Here is a 19,125-nt window from a genome sequence, read left to right as displayed (position 1 = left end):
AAGGGTTCAGTCTCTTTCGATTGGGTGCCTGTTATGGGTGACACTAAGGGCCACATATTAAAAAGCAGAGATATTATTTTGCCAACAAAAGTCCGTCTAGTCAAAGCTATGGTTTTCCCAGTAGTCATGTATGGATGTGAGAGTTGGACTATAAAGAAAGCTTACCGCCGAAGAATTGACGCTTTTGAACTGTGGTGTTGAAGACTCTTGACAGTTCCTTGAACTGCAAGGAGATCCAACTAGTCCATCCTAAAGGAGATCAGTCCTGAATATTCATTGGAAGGACTGATGCTGAAGCTGAAGCTCCAATACTTTGGTCACCTGATGCGAAAAGCTGACTCATTGGAAAAGACCCTGATGCTAGGAAAGATTGAAGGTGGGAGGAGAAGGGGATGACAGAGGATGAGACGGTTGGATGGCATCACCGACTCAATGTAGACGAGTATGAGTAAACTCCGGGAGTTGGAGATGGACAGGGAGGCCTGGCGTGCTGCAGTCCATGGGGTTGCAGAGTCGGACGCGACTGAGCGACTGAACTGAACTGAGGGCTGCATGCCTGAGTTCCTGCATTCGGCTCCAGGCCACTACCGAGACCAGTTACGTCTACACTCTAGAAGCCGGCGGCAGTTAGCAGACATCCTCAGGTGTTTCTTCGGCTCTGATGGATGTTTTAAAAGTTGGGCCCCGGGGACTCAAGCTCAGTCCCACGAGGGCTGCCCCCGCCTCGCTCGGCGTCACCGTCACCCCTGGCAACCGGCTGGCCCCGCCCCTTCAAGGGGAGCCAGAGCCAAGGCAGTCTTTGTTTCTCGCGCCCTTCCGCGGCGCCGGCGGAGCAAACATGGCCCATGCTGTACGGGCGCTGTGGCCCCTCGGGCGCGCTCTGGCCTGGAGGCTGGGCGATCGGCCGGCGCTGGGACTCCACGCGCAGAGCCGGGCTGGCTTCACCGGGGCAGCGGGAGGCTCGGGCCCCGCCGCTACGGCCCGCAAGGGGGGTCCACGGCTTCTGGGGGCGGCGGCGCTGGCCCTGGGTGGCGCCCTGGGACTATACCACACGGCGCGGTGGCACCTGCGCGCCCAGGACCTCCGCGCAGAGCGCTCGGCCACACAGGTAAGCCCGAGGTAAGGGCTTGGGTAGCAAGCCGCGCAGGTAAGGACCGAGCCTTGGGTAGGGGCCCTGGGGTGAGCGCGGAACCTCGGGACTTCTGGGAACCGGCGGCGTCAAAATCACCTCCTCTGTCGCCTCTTGACCTTGAGCGAGTGACCTGGTTTTAAGCCCTCCAGCCCTCAACGTCCTCATCTGTGAAATGGAGCCTTACTGATGCCGCTAAGTGGAACTGCCTCTGTTTTCAAGTCGTTTTACAAACGTGTTTTAAGACTTTTTAATGGGAAGATTTGGAAATAACTGAAAAGGGAAAGTCTCTTGCACGGTTTATCACTTTCCAAACATTTTCCGCCTCCCTCCCCCTGTCTCCAAATCCTGAGGTTGTGTATTTATTAGTATTATTAGTGTTCTGTTTTTACGAAACGATGACTGGTAGATTCCAGGCCCTGAGATGAGAAGCAAGGGTATGTCCCCCCAGGCAAGGGGATGGCCCAGCTGCCCTTTGCTATGCTTTGTGCACAGCGCCAGCCCCGCCCCCACCACACATCCACAGGCGCCCCTTTCCTGAACCCCCGGGAACAGGATCGGATAGATGGGGAGTGGAGTTCTCTGTGCCTCCCTGCCCACCCACCTCCATGGCCCAGCCTCAGTCTCCCATCTCTGAACAATGGGGGAGGGGGACCGCAGCTGTGACTTTCAAACGTGAGTATGCGGCAAGCTCACCTGGGGCTCTCCCGCTCTATGAAGGCCAGGGGCCCAGATACCACCCTTTCCTGTTGGGGCTTTGTACATGAGTTTGTGCAAACTCTGGGAGATAGTGAAGGACAGGGAAGCCTGGCGTGCTGCAATCCATGGGGTCGAGAAGAGTCTGAGCGACTGAACGACGACCACCACCACCACCACTCGGAAACGGAAACGCTGGGCTCTGCCCCCTCATCCATATATGCCTCGGGGCGAGGGAGTAGGGGTGGGCAATCCCAAGTTGAAACAGTTGCGTCTGGGGCGCACACACCTGACAGTGTCTGACATTCCCTTGGGACCGGAAGGAGCAGAGAGATGTCTATCTAGCATTGGACAAAGATGAGAAGATCCCTCCTACACAGAACAGACTTTCTGCCCAGGGAGCCCCCTGGATGGGCACTTGAGCCTGAACTGTCTTCTGCAAGAGCCCTTCCCCACCTCCCCGCCACCCATCCCCCATTCCTCCCGAAGTTCTCAGAGACACCCTGGAAAACTCCCCTGGGAAAGGTTTGCAGCTTCAAAATTTCCTTCTCTGCTCCTTGCCCAGCTCTCCCTGTCCAGCCACCTGCAGCTGACGCTGTACCAGTACAAAACGTGTCCCTTCTGCAGCAAGGTCCGCGCCTTCCTCGACTTCCACGCCCTGCCCTACCAGGTGGTGGAGGTGAACCCTGTGCGCCGGGCCGAGATCAAGTTCTCCTCCTACAGGAAGGTGCCCATCGTTATGGCCCAGGAAGGAGAGAGTTTGGTGAGCCTTGGGGAGGCCCCCTGGCCCAGTGTCCTGGGTTGTCCTGGAACACCCCTGAGTTGGGCTCTGCTCTGCAGCCCTGGGAGGAACGTGGGCTCTTTGAGTTTCCGCTGAGGATTATAAACCAGTGAGTCTAAGGGAGGCAGAGCGCCACAGAGCTCAACAACGTGGGTTCTGAAGTCTGGGTGGACTGGGTTCAAGGAGGGACTCCGCCACTCCCTGGCTGTGTGACTTAGGACCAGTCACTTAGCCTCTCTGACTTGGCTTCATTGATCAACATAGAACCATACCCTCCGGGGTGTAGGACTTGGCTCCTACTCTGTAGCTTCTGAGTCTACCCAGCCCCTCAGAGTCCAGGAGGCCACCTGAGTGAGGGGGCAGGGCTCAGATCCTGGGTCCTTCCCACCTCCTCCTGTCCATTAGCCACACTTTGTCTCCCTTACACAGGACAGGCTTCCCTGATCGTGGGTACTGCGACCTGTGGGGAGGTAGAACTCAGTGAGCATCAGTTTTCAGGGCAAACCCCCAGGGACAGGGACACAACACCCAGAATCCTCCTGACCAGTTCCTGAATGTCTGGGTGTCAGGATTGTAGAAGAGCCCCTGGTGACCCGACCAGTGGCCAGTCAGCCAGTCCCCACTGCCCTTCCCAGCCCTGATCTAAACCATCCTCTTCTCCAGCAACAACTGAACGACTCCTCTGTGATCATCAGCGCCCTCAAGACCTATCTGGTATCAGGGTAAGGAGCCCCTGTGGCCCAGGCTGGCACAGTGTCTCATGCCCTCTCCTGTCTCAGGGAGGCCTCCCCTGGGCTCCTCCATGGGAGTGGGGGTGGGGCTGCAGCTTAGATTTCCAGAATGGGTTGTGGGTGTCACTCTGAGATCCCCCCCTTCCTCTCCTCCATGCATCTCCCTCTGTCCTGGAGGTGCTTCCAGAGTCTGCCCCAAATTCCTCTTGCTGCAGGATCTCCTGTGTCACCCACAAGAGGGTGGGACGCTTCTGCGGGTTGACTCAGGTCGGGGAGGTATTATTCATCCAGAGGAGGTGAGGGCTTAGTCTCCGAGGAAGAGGGAGTCGGGGTAAAATTCTAGATGTCTCCCAAAGGCAACCCCTGGCGGACATCATCACCTACTATCCACCCATGAAGGCGGTGAACGACCAGGGCAAGGAGGTGACCGAATTCTGCAACAAGTACTGGCTCATGCTGGATGAGAAGGAAGCCCAGCGGATGTATGGGGGGAAGGAGGCCAGGACGTGAGTGGGACCGGGAGTGGCCCTGGGGATGTGGGGAAGGGGTGGTCTCCCCACCGAGGGGACCAGGCTGAGTGAGATGCTGTAAGCCATGAGGGCTGGGGCTGGGCCAACGGGACTGAGTCCCCTTGTGCCTCCCCCCGCCCTGGGCGCTCGCACAGGAAGCCCACCAAGCCGGCCCTCTGCCCCCCTTGCCTGCAGGGAGGAGAGGAGATGCTGGCTCAGGAAGCCCACCTGGCCTGCTCTCTGTCCCCCTCGCCCGCAGGGAGGAGATGAAGTGGCGGCAGTGGGCGGATGACTGGTTGGTACACCTCATCTCCCCCAACGTGTACCGCACGCCGGCCGAGGCCTTGGCCTCCTTTGACTACATTGTCAAGGAGGGCAATTTCGGGACCGTGGAGGGCGCCATGGCCAAGTACATGGGCGCAGCCGCCATGTACTTCATCAGCAAGCGGCTCAAGCGCAGGTGATGGTGCATGTGTCCGTGTGTGGGTGGGTACGCGTGGGTGCACCTGGGGGCTTCCCATCCCCCAGCATTAGCCCATCTGAGACTCAAACCCCAAAACTCCTGATGGCCTCCCCCAGCCCAGGGGAAGCAGGGCTGGCCTTGGAGTCCAGTTCTGGGCCCCTGTCTTGTACCTTCCTCGGTCCCCCTTGCCCGCGCCGACAGCCGCGCTGGCCCCGGGCCTTCCCATGCTCCCCACCTGTGTCAGGGTTTGGAGTCCCCCTGATGGACTCCTTGTCCATCCCTGCCCAGGCACCACCTCCGTGATGACGTGCGGGAGGATCTCTACGAGGCTGCCAACAAGTGGGTGGCAGCTGTGGGCAAAGACCGGCCCTTCATGGGGGGCCAGAAGCCGAACCTGGCAGATCTGGTGAGTGTGGTGATGGCAGGGGGTGCACATATTGAAGGGTCTCTCCTTGGTGGCCCAGGCTGGGAAAACCCAGGTGTGAGCAATACCTGCATCTCACAGTTCCTCCATCCCAGGGGCACCTGGCTTCACTGATCATCAAGGGCCTAAGGAAAACGAGCGCTCCAGGCTTCTACCTAGCGAAAAGTACTGCAACAGGGTCTTGTGAGCCTGACCTCAGCGCCAGTCCTTGAAGTAGTTCTGCCAGGGTAGAATATGTGGCTTGCAAGTTTCAGGTCTTGGAGTAGGTGATGGGGTGGGTCCCCTCTTCTAAAATCTGAGGAACTGAGGGTGGGGGAAGGGCATTTTCTCAAAGGAAACTTTGTCGGGGGAGGGGGGTGGTTTGTTGCCCAGAAAAGGGGATGTAGGTGCAGGACAGGCAAAACCCACAACCAGCCCACACCCTTCATTCAAAGCCCCACGTGCAAAGCTGGCCCATTAGTGGGTGTCTCGCTAATCCTGCTGACCACGCCGGTTCTATCGCTGATCCTGTTCGTGACGCCGGTTGTCTTGCTGTTCACACTGCACTGTTTGCTGAACCCAGGGGAGACAAGGCACGAGCTGAGAGGCTGGAAGGAAGCTCAGGGAGCCATAGGAACTGCAGATGTGGTTATTCTCTCCTGGCTGGCGCGGCAGCCGTAGCAGCAGACATAATATAAGCTCACATAACACAACACAACCTCAGGGGCATTCCACGTGGAGCTTGTATATACTTACAGAACACAAGTAGCCCGTGGCCCAGCGAGCACCTCGTGAGGCTCACGCGCAGTGCTATAAGTGATCTTGGCCATTACATATGGATTATTCACAAAACATGCGGTGAAGGCGAGAGGGTATGGGGCTAGAGAGCCTGACCACCCATCTTGGCGAATTTGCTGTTTCCCTAGAGTGGGTCATGGGGCTCTCAGAGAGGGGAGGTGATGGGCCAGTGTGGACACCCCTCTGTATCCACCCCCAGGCAGTCTACGGCGTGCTGCGTGTGATGGAGGGTTTGGAGGCCTTCGACGACCTCATGCGTCACACTCACATCCAGCCCTGGTACCTGCGGGTGGAGAAGGCCATCGCCGAGGCCCCCCAGTGAGCTGAGCCTCGTGATCCCTGCCAGGGGGCGGGGGCGGAAACAGCAGAAGATGCCGGCTGTGAAGGACCAGGGCCGCTGGGCCAGCACTTGGCGACGCTGAGACACTGTGCAGCGGGGGCAGGATCATTCGGCCTCTTGTGCATCCTACCCTGGCAGCCCCCTCGCTTCTAACACTGGACGTCTGCTGCGGCCCTGGGGGACAAAGCCCAGACTTGGTTTCCATCCACAGGGCATGGAAGGCTACCTCCCTCCACACCAGCCCCAGGGGCTGACCCTCCCCGACTCCCTCCTGGGCCTCCCTACTCTCAGCCTTCCCTGGGGCTCTTGAGGCTGCCCTGTCTGTGCCGCGTGGTGGGAGTCAGGTCAGGCTCCTGCCCTGAGCGAAGGAAGCAGGGACCCTTTGGTTTTGGGAGACCCTGTCCTTGGCTCCCTCTGGGTCCTGTTCCCAGGTGCCCCCGCCACACACACACTGGGACTGTATATCATATTTGCAATAAAGAAAAGGTTTGCGGCTCCCCGCGTGGTGGCACTGTAGTGGAGGTCAGTGCAGGTTAGGGAAGGCCGCTCTGGCAGTTAATACTGTTTGTCCAGGGCTTAGTGAGGGTCAGGCCTGGGTGAAAGGCTCAGCGTGCTTTGTGTCCTGGAATCCTGTGTTCGTGGCCACGAATGCTCAGCAGGGAGGTGCAGAGATGGCCTGGGGCACGGGTCCGGTTTTGCTCCCCACTGACTGTGGGACTCTGGGCAGGGCAGCGGCACCCCTCTCTGATCCCGAGTCTCCTCCTCTGTCAAGGGGGCTCAAGGATGACCCCCACCTCCAGGGACAGTTGTAAGGGCTCAACCACAAGGCCCAGGTCAGTGTGTGGAAGGATGCCCGGCTCAGCGGGGGCTGGAGTTGTTCCAGTCCTGCTCTACAGACCAGGAGACCAGGGATCAGAGGACGCGGGGCCCTTCGAGGCCCTCTGGCTGTGGATGGCCACCCAGGGCTTCAGTCTCAGGCCTGGGACTTCACGGGATGGATGGTAGGACAGGAGTCTATAGAGAGAAACGACTCTGGGAACGAGGAGGGGCTGTGGGGTCCCTGCTCTCCTGGTTTCAGCCGGTGATGGGCGCGCTGGTCCGCCGAGGTTGCCCTCCAGAGGCTGGACAGACAGCCGGTGAGCTGGTCACTATGTGCTGGGGCCTCCCTGTCAGGGAGTGACGGGCCAACTCCCTCAGACCCCCCCCAGGAGAGTTTAATTTTTTAATTTTTTTTAAAACATAGAAATAATTCATGGTCTTTGTATTAGCACACGTTCAAATAAGGTTGGTGATGGACAGGGAGGCCTGGCATGCTGCAGTCCATGGGGTGGCAAAGAGGCATGACTGAGCAACTGAACAGATGAGGTGGCACCAACCTTGAGCCCTCCAGAGGCAGACCACGCCACGTGGGGAGGTAGCAGCCCGAGCTTCTGCAGCGCTGCCCGCCACCTGCTTGGTTTGGTTCCCGTTGTGAGCATCTGCCCTTGTAACACTGGCTAGGTCTTCGCATGTGCGGAGTGCTCCTGTGGGAGGAAGGAGGGAAGCTGAGGCCTCAGGTCACACCCCTGAGGGATGAGGAGCCATGGGAGCCGCCTCTGAGGGGCCAACAGCCGTTCAGGTCTCCAGAGTCACCGCTGGCCGGGATGCTGCTCCCCTGTCACTGATCGGCTTTTAAGTCCCCAAGGGGCCTGTGATGGCCCTAGAGCCTCCCGCAGCAGGGCAGGAACTAGGCCAGGGGTGCCATGACGCGCTGGGGGAGGCCTTCATATATCCCTTCCCCTCCCTGCTTTCCTTCTCTTCAGTTCAGTTCAGTTCAGTCGCTCAGTCATGTCCGACTCTTCGTGACCCCATTAATCGCAGCATGCCAGGCCTCCCTGTCCATCACCATCTCCCGGAGTTCACTCAGACTCACGTCCATCGAGACCGTGATGCCATCCAGCCATCTCATCCTCAGTCGTCCCCTTCTCCTCCTGCCCCCAATCCCTCCCAGCATCAGAGTCTTTTCCAATGAGTCAACTCTTTGCATGAGGTGACCAAAGTACTGGAGCTTCAGCTTTAGCATCATTCCTTCCAAAGAAATCCCAGGGTTGATCTCCTTCAGAATGGACTGGTTGGATCTCCTTGCAGTCCAAGGGACTCTCAAGAGTCTTCTCCAACAACACACTTCAAAAGCATCAATTCTTCAGCGCTCAGCCTTCTTCACAGTCCAACTCTCACGTCCATATATGACCACAGGAAAAACCATAGCCTTGACTAGATGGACCTTAGTCGGCAAAGTAATGTCTCTGCTTTTCAATATGCTATCTAGATTGGTCATAACTTTTCTTCCAAGGAGTAAGCGTCTTTTAATTTCATGGCTGCAGTCACCATCTGCAGTGATTTTGGAGCCCCCCAAAATAAAGTCTGACACTGTTTCTACTGTTTCCCCATCTATTTCCCATGAAGTGATGGGACCAGATGCCATGATCTTTGTTTTCTGAATGTTGGTCATGGTGGAGAGGTCTGACAGAATGTGGTCCACTGGCGAAGGGAATGGCAAGCCACTTCAGTATTCTTGCCTTGAGAACCCCATGAACGGTAGGAAAAGGCAAAATGATAGGATACCAAAAGGGGAACTCCCCAGGTCATTAGGTGCCCAATATGCTACTGGAGATCAGTGGAGAAATAACTCCGGAAAGAATGAAGGGATGGAGCCAAAGCAAAAACAATACCCAGATGTGGATGTGACTGGTGATAGAAGCAAGATCCGATGCTGTAAAGAGCAACATTGCATAGGAACCTGGAGTGTCAGGTCCATGAATCAAGGCAAATTGGAAGTGGTCAAACAAGAGATGACAAGGGTGAACGTCAACATTCTAGGAATCAGCGAACTAAAATGGACTGGAATGGGTGAATTTAACTCAGATGACCATTATATCTACTACTGCGGGCAGGAATCCCTCAATGAAGAAATGGAGTAGCCATCATGGTCAACAAAAGAGTCCTTCTCTTCACAGATGGCCTTTTCCACGTCACCCGCTCGGAGTTACTTGGTACTTTTCCAGCTGTTCAAGGAGGCTGGCTGGCCTTTCTCTGTCTCAATCTCAGAATCACCAAAGGGAGCGTTGGATGTGACCTGCTTGGGATAAGGCGGCCACCTTCAGTCCATGATGCTGTGGCCCAAGGAGGGTCTCACGTCTCACAGCCCCACCCTGTGTTCCCTACCTTTTCTGCTCCTCCTTCTGTATCCAGTGATTGAGTCTCCCAGGCTTGGCTTCCTCGGGAGGCCTGGCCTAGTTAAGGAGACCCCGTGGTGCAGGCCAGACCCCAGCTGCTCATCGCCACCCCTCTCCTCGTGTTCACAGAGATGTTTTCTTCTGACCTTGCGTTTCTCAGAGGAAGATACGGTTAACGACAAAGCAGCCATCCTTCGGATAGGGGCCTGACTCATTGGGGTTCATCCCTGAGGTTGCTGCAGGCAGAGATCCTGTCCATACCCTCCTACCCTCACCCACCTCCACTAAATGGTCACCTTGATGAAAAGTCCTTGGACTTTTAGAACCACTGATTAGAAGTTCCCTGTGATAGGGACTTCCCTGTAACCGGGACTTCGCTGTGACGGGGGCTGGATAATGGCCAGTCAACGCAAGGCCACCAATGGAAGAGGCCCTGAGTCCTGCTTCTGTCAGAGTACTCCCCCCAGAGGTGACAACCTTGCCTCAGTCACCTTTTCCCATAATCACCAGAGGGCCGAAAGAGGATGCAGTCTAGAGGAGCAGGTCACAAGGCCTGGTGCTGCCACCTTGTGGCCAATTCTGGGATTGCATCTTTGGGCCATCTTCCTTCTGCAAGGACTCCTACTTGCCCATCTGTAAAACGGGCTTCCTGGGTAGCTCAGACGGTAAAGAATCTGCCTGCAATGCAGGAGACCTGGGTTTGACCCCTGGGTAGGGAAGATTCCCTGGAGAAGGGCATGGCAACTCACTCCAGTATTCATGCTGGGAGAATTCCATGGACAGAGGAGCCTGGTGGGCTGTGGTCCACGGGGTCACAAAGAGTCGGACAGGACTGAGCAACTAACACAACACAACAAAAGTGGGGTTAGCATGCGAGGGTCTGAAGATGAATGGGTAGGGAGAGTCACGCGTCTCAGGGGAAAGAACTGCAAGCCAGGAACCCTTGCCCCATTTTGGTCAAGCTCAGGTCATGGCGAGTGCCCTGTGGCGGTGGTGGCAGCAGCAGGTTTGAGGTGGGAACTCTGTGGCCTTGGGCAAGCCCTTGGAGGTCAATTACCCCTCATGAGGTTGTTGTAATCGTGGATGGGAAGGTTGCACAAAGTTGATGTGCCCTGTTGATGGGTGAGGGATGTTTTTCTGCAGCCGGTGAGATTCGCTGTTTCTTCTCAGAGCACACTCCAGCTATGTTTCCATCTGGGCTGCAGTTCACAGCTGAGAGCTACTGTTTCCAGACAAGAGCTCAAGGAAGTAAGAAGGGGAGAGTCGTGAGACTGTGCAGATCGTGAGACTGTGCAGATCAGGAGGGCTCCCCAGGGAGAGAGAGCCACAGCAGAGGCTTTAAGGATTAGGATTCTGGGTTGCTTTTTTTGTTAGATTGTTAAATTTTAAAATTTCATTTTTATTATACAAATAACTGTGTATTGTGCATAAACAGATCTTGCAGAGAAGCAAAAATATGATACCAATTATTTATAGACCCATCACTGAGATTTAAAATTTTAAAAAACAATTTAAAAAATTCTGGGGGCTTCCTTGGTGGTCCAGTGGCTAAGACTTGTCACTCCCAATTAAGGAGGCCCAGGTTCAATCCCTGGTCAGGGAACTAGATCCCACATGCTGCAACTAAGCGTTCAAAGATCCTGCATGCCACAGTGAAGATCCTGTGTGCTGTAACTAAGACACAGCAAAGCCAAATAAATAAATATTTTAAAAATAAATACAATAAGAAAAACTTAAAAACTTTTTTTTTTGGAGCCTTCTAGTTATCTTTTTGTAGGCCGCATTTACTATGTGTATATATAGAGAGACATATAAAATATCTTACATTTTTACATATAATTTATATTTTACACATAAGTATTTATATGTAAATGTTCTAGAAGATTCTTGAGAATCCCTTTGACTGCAAGGAGATCAAACCAGTCAATCCTAAAGGAAATCAAGCCTGTATATTCATTGGAAGGACTGATGCTGACACTGAAGCTCTAATATTTTGACCACATGATGTGAAGGGTCAACTCATTAGAAAATACCCTGATGCTGGGAAAGATTGAAATCAGGAAGAGAAGGGGACGATAGAGGATGAGATGGTTGGATGGCATCATCGACTCAATGGACATGAGTGCATAAGCTCCGGGAGATGGTGACGGACAGGAAAGCCTGACATGTTGCAGTCAATAGGGTCGCAGATGGGACACAACTGAGCAACTGAACGACAACAGATGTGCCCCACAGTTGGTGGTGGTTTGGTTGCTCAGTCGTGTCTGACTCTTGCAACCCCATAGACTGCAGCCCGCCAGGCTCCTCTGCCCATGCGATTCTCCAGGCAAGAATACTGGAGTGGGTTGCCATTTCCTTCTCCAGGGGATCTTCCCAACCCAGGAATCAAACCTGGGTCTCCTGCCTTGCAGGATTTCTTTACTGACTGAGCTACAAGGGAAAACCCTCCAACAGTTAAATGGGGCCTATTTTGTGGGCCCCACAAAATAGGGGCCCCACAACTGTGTAAAGCACTGTTTTAAGCACTTTACACAGCCTTTCGATATCTCTCTGAGGTAAGTACAAGTATTCCCATTTTACAGATAAAGAAACTGAGGCATCAGATTAAGTGAATTGCTTGGTGTCACACAGTAAATAGCACAGGAAGGATTTGAACCTAGATTTCCTGGGCCCAGAAACAGTGACCTTAATCAGTATATTATAATATCCCTCTCTCTAGAAATATTTTTTTTAAATAAAAATTCAGATCACAATGTATTCCAGATCAGCAACCGTTCTCCCTCACTGTTTCTAATGACGGCTCCACTGTACGCCACTGCTGCCTAACTTATTTAACCAGTTGGATGGGAAGGATTTGGACGGACAGAAGCATCTAACAGAGAACAGGGCTGATAGTCAGGCAGGGGATGGGGATGGTGCGGTGGGCTAAATAATGACCCCCAAATATATCCAGGACCTAATCCCTGGAAGCTGGGAGCATTACCTTATGTGGCAAAGAGACTCTGTTGATGTGATTAAATTAATGATTTTGAGATGGAGAGATTTTCCTGGATTATCCAGCTGGGCCCTAAATGTAATCACAGTCTGCTTATAAGATGGAGGCAGAGGGAGCTTTGACTAAAGAGATGTGAGAACAGAAGTGAGAGGCTGGAATGACGCCAGGAAGAGGTCACAAGCCAAGGAGAGCAGCCGGTCTCCAGAGGCCGGAAGAGGCAAGAAATGAATTCTCCTTGAGAGCCTCCGGAAGGAAGCAGCCCTGTGGGACACCTAGATTTCAGCCCATTGAGGTTGATTTTGGACTTCCGGCCTCTAGATCTATCGGGAATGAATATGTGCTGTCTTGGGGCACCACGTTTATGGCGATCTGTAACAGCGGCCTTTTGTTGCTCAGTTGCTGTGTCCAACACTCTGCACCCCACAGACTGCAGCACACCAAGCTCCTCTGTCCTTTAATATCTTCCAGAGTTTGCTTAAATTCACGTCCATTGAGTTGGTGATGCCATCTAACCATCTCTTCCTCTGCCTCCCCCTTCTCCTTTTCCCTTCAATCTTTCCCAGCATCAGGGTCTTTTCCAGTGAGTTGGCTGTTTGCATCAGGTGGCCCAAATATTGGAGCCTCAGCATCAGTCCTTCCAGTAAATATTCAGGGTTGATTCCCTCTAGAATTGAGTGGTTTGATCTCCTTGCAGTCCAGGGGACTCTCAAGAGTCTTCTCCAGCACCACAATTGGAAAGTATTAATTTTTTGACACTCAGCCTTCTTTAAGGTCTAACTCCCACATTGGTACATGACTTCTGGAAAAACCATAGTATTGACTATATGGACTTTTGTCAGCAAAGTGATGTCTCTGCTTTTGAATACGCTGTCTAGATTTGACTAGCTTTTCTTCCAAGGAGGAGGTGTTTTATTAATTTCCTGGCTGCACTCACTGTTTGCAGTGATTTCGGAGCCTAGGAAAATAAAATCTGTCATTAGGACACTAATACGAACAGTACAGTCAGGGAAGAGAACTGGTGACAGGGAGCCAAGTGCCAGAGGCAAGTCCCTGGCTCTGTGTTAGTGTATTCTCAATGAGCTGTATTCCCAGCAATCAATAAATGGACACACATTAAAAAAAAAGAAATGCAGGGTAGGGGTTGGGCTCTTTGGTGCAGTCAGGAACCCCCACCAAACTGGCGGGTGTGGGTGGAGCCAGCTCAGGGCCTTCACAGCTACTGCGGAGAGATAGTCATTCCTCCTGGGCCACAGGGACCATGCTTAGTGGTGATGGCAAAAGGCCCAGAGAGACCATTCCTTGGCACCTCCCTTCCCCCTTCTCCAGTGCCAACCTCTGTGTTATGGAAACTGAGAGTTGGAGAGGCCTGGGGGCCTAGGGCAGCCCTCTGGCCCACCTCTGGCCTCAGTCTCCTCATTCCTGGTTCCTCCCTGCTCTCCTGCATCACTGCCCTCCCACTGGCCTTCTTCCCACCCAGCACTGGCAGCCTCTCCAGCCCCTCTGGCCGGGCCTCGCTGGTCTGCTCCTGCTTCCTCGCTGGCCCTGGGCGGCAGAGACCAAGGTCCATGCTTGGGCAGTGTGGCCCGGCGTGTAGGCTGCCCCTCCTCTCACCCTTCCCCTACATTCCAGTCCACTGGGACTGGTGAGATGGGGCCTGGGGGCAGCCTGGCCGTGAACCAAGGAGGAGAACCAGGCTTGGGGCTTCAGTCAGCAAAGCTGTTTTGAATGTTGGTTCAACCTATGCCCTTTAAAAAGAAAAAGAATATATGTATGTTTTAGCTGAGTCGTGGTTTGCAGGACCTTTGTTTCCCGACCAGGGATTGAACCCTGGGCCCTCCATATTGAGAGCGCAGGGCCCTAACCCCTGGACCTCCAGGGAATTCCCAACATTTGCCCTTTGGATGAATCTGGCATTCCACCTGGCCCTGAGCTGTAAGGCAAATACCGTGCCCATCTTCCTCATGAGGAAACTGAGGCTCAGAGAGGCATGAAACTTGCCTGAGATCACACTGCCAGGTACCAGGATTCAAGCACAGCCCTGCCTCACTTCCCCCCAGCTCTCTGGGGCCTCCTGGCCGGGAGAGTGGCCAGGGACCAGGTGTCACCTATCTGAGGTCAGGCAAGGAGCCCCTGCCCCTCACTGAAGCTCCCCGCAGGTGGGTCGTGGAATGGGTCCAAGGCTGCCAGGCCTCGTGTGGGGGCAGGGCCAGCTGTATCTTCACCCCAAAGCACACAGCCATAGTGGGTCACTCTGATCTGCTTAAAGGTCTTGTCACCTGTTCCCAGAGAGGCCCTGGGCAAGCCCCTGCCCCTTCCAGGGTCTTAGTTTCCACCTTTGTAAAATGGGGACATGGCGGCAGCAGCCCTTGTCCCCTGTGTGCACAGAGCTGGAGCTCAGCGATGGCACTCCTGGGACTGAGATGAAAGGGTCTCGCTCCAGGAAGGAAGTGCCCAGAACATGGGCCAGGTCCCCCCACCCTCCCACCCCAGCCCCCAAAGCCAGAGATCCCAGACCTCCTCAGCGGGGGCCAGGGTAGGGGTGGTGGGGGGGGAGGCAGGGGAGGAGTGGAATGAAAAAGCATTTAGGGGAAATTACTCCGTGTTTGGAATCCAGGATAGGGCTGGGGCACTGCAAGTGTTTAAGGACCGGCCATTTCCGTTTCCTGTCTCGTTTCAACGTCCCAACAGCCCTCCCAAGGCGCGTCTGGAGGTCAGAGTTCTGGAGTGTGTCTCACTGGGCTAAAGTCAAGGTCATCCTCAAAGCAGCGTTCCTTCTGGAGGTTTTCTGGGAGGCTTGACCTTGCCTTTTCCAGTTTCTAGAGGCCACAGGAATCTTTGACTCAGGGCTCCTTCCTCCATCTTCAAAGCAAGCAGCCCCGGGCTGAGTCTTTTGTGCAATCTCCCTGGCTCTCTCCCTGCCTTCCCCTCCCACAAGGAAGCATCTTGTGATCTTGGGTCCACTTGGATAATCCAGGCTACTCTCTCTCCCTGTTTGAAAGTCAGCTGATGGGCAAACCTAATTCCATCTGTTACGTTACTTAATTAGCCTTTGTTTGCCTTGCCACCTAACGCACTGGTTCTGGGGATTAGGACGTGCATGTCTTTGGGAGGGGATGTAATCTTGCCTCCCACACGACAGGACATGTGCATGGATTTTATCCAATGACGAACTACTTGCTAGGCCTGTAGTGGGTGCTGGGCAGCTACTGGGACCAGCATATGAGAAAGTTGATCCTCTAGTTGGTGGTGAGAAACAAATGGGGAGGGGAATGAACTGTGCTGTGGAGGGAACAGGGCTGCCCCTGTAACGTGGCCAAGGAAAGCCTCCGTAAGAAGGTGACATGATTAAAGACTGGATGGAGGAGACTCCCCTGGTCCAGGGGCTGATACGGTGCTCTCAAAGCAAGGGCACTGGGTTCGATTCCTGGTCAGGGAACTAGCTCTCACATGCTGCAACTAAGACCTGGGGCAGCCAACTAAATAATTAAGATTGGAAGGAGGGAGGAAGGAACAAGGAGGCAACCTCAGGAAGGTTCGCTTGGTGACCAACATTGTCACCCGCCTCCCAAAACAAACTTCTGTGCTGGAGGAGCCGCTCTCCCAGTGAGTGGGATGGAGCACCTGGGAACGTGGGACCCGGCCACCATCCCAAGGAGAAGCCTGGATGGGGCGGCCAGGTGGGGGGGGGCCCAGTGGTTGGGAAACAGTTTATGCCCGTTGCCCTGGTAACAAGGTGACGCAAGTGGCGTGTTACTTTCCTAGCTGTAACAAACCACCCAGAGCTTGGATGGCGGAAAACAATGGAATGGAATTCTCTCAGTGCAGGAGGCCAGAAGCCAGAAACCCCCGGCGGCAGGTTTGGCTCCTTCCGGAGGGTCTGAGGCGGAAAGCGTGGCTGCCTCTCCCCTCACCTCAGGCGGCTGCCCGCAACCCTTGGTGTCTGAGTGTGCATTCATCACGCCATTCACTCACGTGGCGCCCTCTTCCGTGTCGATTTCCCTCTTCAGTCCTTGGATTTAGGGCCCACCCTCGCCCAGGACGAGCCCATCGTGACTTGATCACTTCCGCAAAAACCCTGTCTCCAAATTAAGCGACGTCTGAAGTTCCCAAAGGACATAAATTTGGGGGGTGTGGAGTGGTCCCTGTCGAACCCAGCACAAGTGGCATACGCATTTCACACACTCGTGTCCCCTTACGGCCTCTGAAAGCCAGAGCTCATAGTAGTACGCTGCCCCACCCCACCCCTACCAGTGGCACCCAGGGCTTGCTGGGGGACTGGGGTGTGGAGTTACTTAATGAACACTTCTTTGCACTGGGCACGGTCTTAGATGCTGGAGGTACGGCTGCCAACATTCCGTTTCCACAAAGCAAAAAAGAGTGTTGGGGGGCCCTCCAGAGGGACGGAGAGGGACCAACTCTGCAGCTGGAGAGGGGCAACCTGCAAGTTTGAGAGGAAGAGGAGTCAGGAGGGGCTTCTAGCAGCATTGAGGGATCAGCTCTGCCCTGGATAGGCTGGACCAGGTGAGGGCCGAGGAAGGACCCCTGGATGCAGGAACTCCCGGGGCACTGGCGACCGGTCGGAGCACCCCAAAGCCAACAAACACCCATTCTAAGGAGAGGGTGCCTTGAGAAGCCTGGAAGGGGGAGCTGCTCTGAGTGAGGGGAGGGCAAAGTTTTCTCATGTCCTCTGAAGAGACAAATGGATTTGTACTCTTAACACGTGGGCTTCCCTGGTGGCTCAGCGGTAAAGAATTCGCCTGCCAGGGCAGGAGATGCATGTTCAATCCCCGGTCCAGGAAGATCCCCTGAAGGAAATGCCAACCCATTCCAGTATTCTTGCCTGGAGAATCCCATGGACAAAGGAGCCTGGCGGGCTACAGCCCATACGGTCACAGAGTCGGACACGACTGAAGGGACTTGAGTGACACAACATTCTAACGAGGAAACAGCCCCGTGCCACCCAAGCCCAGGTCAGCAAAACCATGACTCTGTCATCAGCTCTTAAACAACTTTATTAGAAGGCTGTTTTAGATGACAACTCCCAATTCTTTCTTAATTTGCTTTGTCACCAATTCCAGTTACAACTCTATTTATATATAACAGTAATTTTTGCATCGATCTTTGCATCATATTTGAATTGTCCTCATCGGGCCATTCCGGTGAGTGTGGCCGTGCACGTGCACGGAGACCAGCATCATTGAGCAGGGGGGGAGTGGATTGTGGGGGTGGTGGCCGGGACAGAGGGAGCCCGCTTCACAGGGGATGGCGGGGGGAGCTAGTGGCCTTCTCCTCCGGCCCTCACCCCCAAACTCACAGTGATAGGTACCTCACTGCCCTATCCTTCAAAAAGGGGGGAAAATAAAGAAATCCCTCCCCAGTCCAAGAAATGATTTGGACTTCCATCTTCAACGGAGTGGGAGTTTCCCTCCCTCTTCCCGCCCCGATCAAACCTTCAGCTCCTAAGGCTTCCTGGGTGCTGGCCCCCTCGCCCCCTAACCTGCCAAGGGCCTGTCTCTCTGTGGTCAGGGCCCTTCTGCCTTCTTTGCCTTTCTTTGGATAGGCACGAGGGCCACGCCCACGGCCCCCTGCTTCCTCTCCCCACCTCACCTCACGGGGGCCGGGAAGGTACAATCCACCAGGAACATAAATATGAATAAAAAATGAACTTGAAAATGACAGGCTATTAATTAAACGAATCTATAAAAATAGTTAGGACATAACTCTGTTCAAATAAATACAAAATAAATAGGCTCCAAGCAGTGTGACACATTGCATCAGCGGAATGTGAAGTGGTCCCACTTGGCCCCCGTGGGGATCAGATGCAAGTCCCCAGGGGCGTCAGAAACAGACTTAAATGCAGTCAGCCAAGCCATTGGCTCTCTGTCTTCCTTCTGTAAGACCAGAACCTGCATGTTTGTTCAGCTTCTCTTTCTGAACAAAACCCTTCTTCCAACGATACGTAATCATTAAGGCCTTGAACACCTCTTCCTTCTTTTGCCAGAGCATGCAGACGCAGGGCAGACATGGCCCTTCCTGCTCTGACACGATGCCTACTGCCCTCATGCCAGCGGGGCAGAGGGACTTGGTTCTGAGCTGGTGCCAGTCCTGACAGAGTCCGGGCCCAGCTCAGAGCCTCTGAGCCCCCCTCAGCGGCAGGGAGCAGAGGCCCTCTGGGTTCCAGGACCTGTGAAGCCATGCGCCAGGACGCCAGGCAGCCTGGCCCCCCGTCATGCACACGTGCATCCAGGTGCCCGCCTGCTGGGCAGCTTGGAAGCCCTCTTCCCTGCACCAGCCAGCCAGCGGCAGGGCGGCTGGTTGGGAAGCTGGGCTCAGGTTTCAGGTACAACTACCCTTCCCCATGGACTGAGGGGAGAGGAGCAGCGTGGGGAGAGGGCAGGGGCCCCTCTTCCTACCATTGACAACAGCAGCGAGGAAGGAAGCGAAGTGGGCCCCCTGGGGAAGACGCTCAGCAGGCCAGAAGACGGCCCGCGCCAATGGCCCGGCTGCGAGGATGCGATGGGAGGATGAAGCCGGCCTCCCAGCCCTGCTCTTCTGCAGGCAACCCTGGGCAGCGTTCAGCCCCCACGCGCTCGGGCCCATGTCCTGCTGAGCCCTGGGCCCTGAGGAACACTCACAGGTCCTCCCTGGAATGGACACGCGGGTGGGCCGGGGTCAGCGGGACGCACCCGGTGGGCCTGCCAGCTCTGTCCCCCCCAACTTGCGGGCGCACCCCAGGGTTTTCACAGCTTGGCTTCAGTCAGCGTAGTGTTGGTACATTCACAGAATGAGATGGCTACACATCCCAGGGCTGGGAGCCCGGGATCAGCGAGTCTGTGCAGGCAGCTGGCCCCACGCCTGTCACCGCGACTGCACGCCCAGGGTGATCTTCAGGTTCTCATACACCACATAGCTGATGCTCACGGCTGGGATCACCTTCATGAAGTTGGGGGCCAGCCCCCGGTACAGGCCAAAGGCCCCCTCGGTCCGCAGAATCTGTTTGAAGAGGCTGCTCATGGTCACCTCGGGAGCGCCCTCCATGGAGGCTGTAGTGAGAGAGGCCACCCG

At 55.0% G+C, this 19,125-nt stretch overlaps 2 protein-coding genes across 3 annotated transcripts in view; one reads left to right on the top strand and one right to left on the bottom strand.

The window, feature by feature from the left end:
- The first annotated feature begins 661 nt into the window (after positions 1 to 661).
- On the top strand, positions 662 to 6,347 carry PTGES2 (prostaglandin E synthase 2). Its single transcript, XM_052648774.1, has 7 exons — positions 662 to 1,108; positions 2,391 to 2,588; positions 3,270 to 3,328; positions 3,694 to 3,843; positions 4,106 to 4,306; positions 4,598 to 4,715; positions 5,710 to 6,347. The coding sequence occupies exons 1-7, from the start codon at positions 662 to 664 to the stop codon at positions 5,830 to 5,832; spliced, it is 1,296 nt and encodes a 431-aa protein (XP_052504734.1). The 3' UTR covers positions 5,833 to 6,347.
- A 10,714-nt stretch (positions 6,348 to 17,061) lies between these two features.
- Positions 17,062 to 19,125, bottom strand: part of SLC25A25 (solute carrier family 25 member 25) — a 33,323-nt gene continuing 31,259 nt past the window's right edge. For both annotated transcript variants that reach the window (XM_052647920.1, XM_052647921.1), the window contains one exon: positions 17,062 to 19,103. In XM_052647920.1, the coding sequence (XP_052503880.1) occupies positions 18,919 to 19,103 (185 nt within the window). In that variant the 3' untranslated portion in view covers positions 17,062 to 18,918. The remainder of the gene's footprint in view (positions 19,104 to 19,125) is intronic.

Source organism: Budorcas taxicolor, chromosome 11, assembly GCF_023091745.1.
Source record: "Budorcas taxicolor isolate Tak-1 chromosome 11, Takin1.1, whole genome shotgun sequence".
NCBI classification, from domain to species: Eukaryota; Metazoa; Chordata; class Mammalia; order Artiodactyla; family Bovidae; genus Budorcas; species Budorcas taxicolor.
This window is presented reverse-complemented; position numbering and strand designations above follow the sequence as displayed.

Bases quoted from the DNA above. Each gene is read 5' to 3' on its own strand.
- PTGES2 (XM_052648774.1), top strand. From the start codon at position 662: ATGGATGTTTTAAAAGTTGGGCCCCGGGGACTCAAGCTCAGTCCCACG. The intron at 2,589-3,269 runs GTGAGCCTTGGG...CCTCTTCTCCAG, and splicing joins CCCAGGAAGGAGAGAGTTTG to CAACAACTGAACGACTCCTC. The intron at 3,329-3,693 runs GTAAGGAGCCCC...TGTCTCCCAAAG, and splicing joins AAGACCTATCTGGTATCAGG to GCAACCCCTGGCGGACATCA.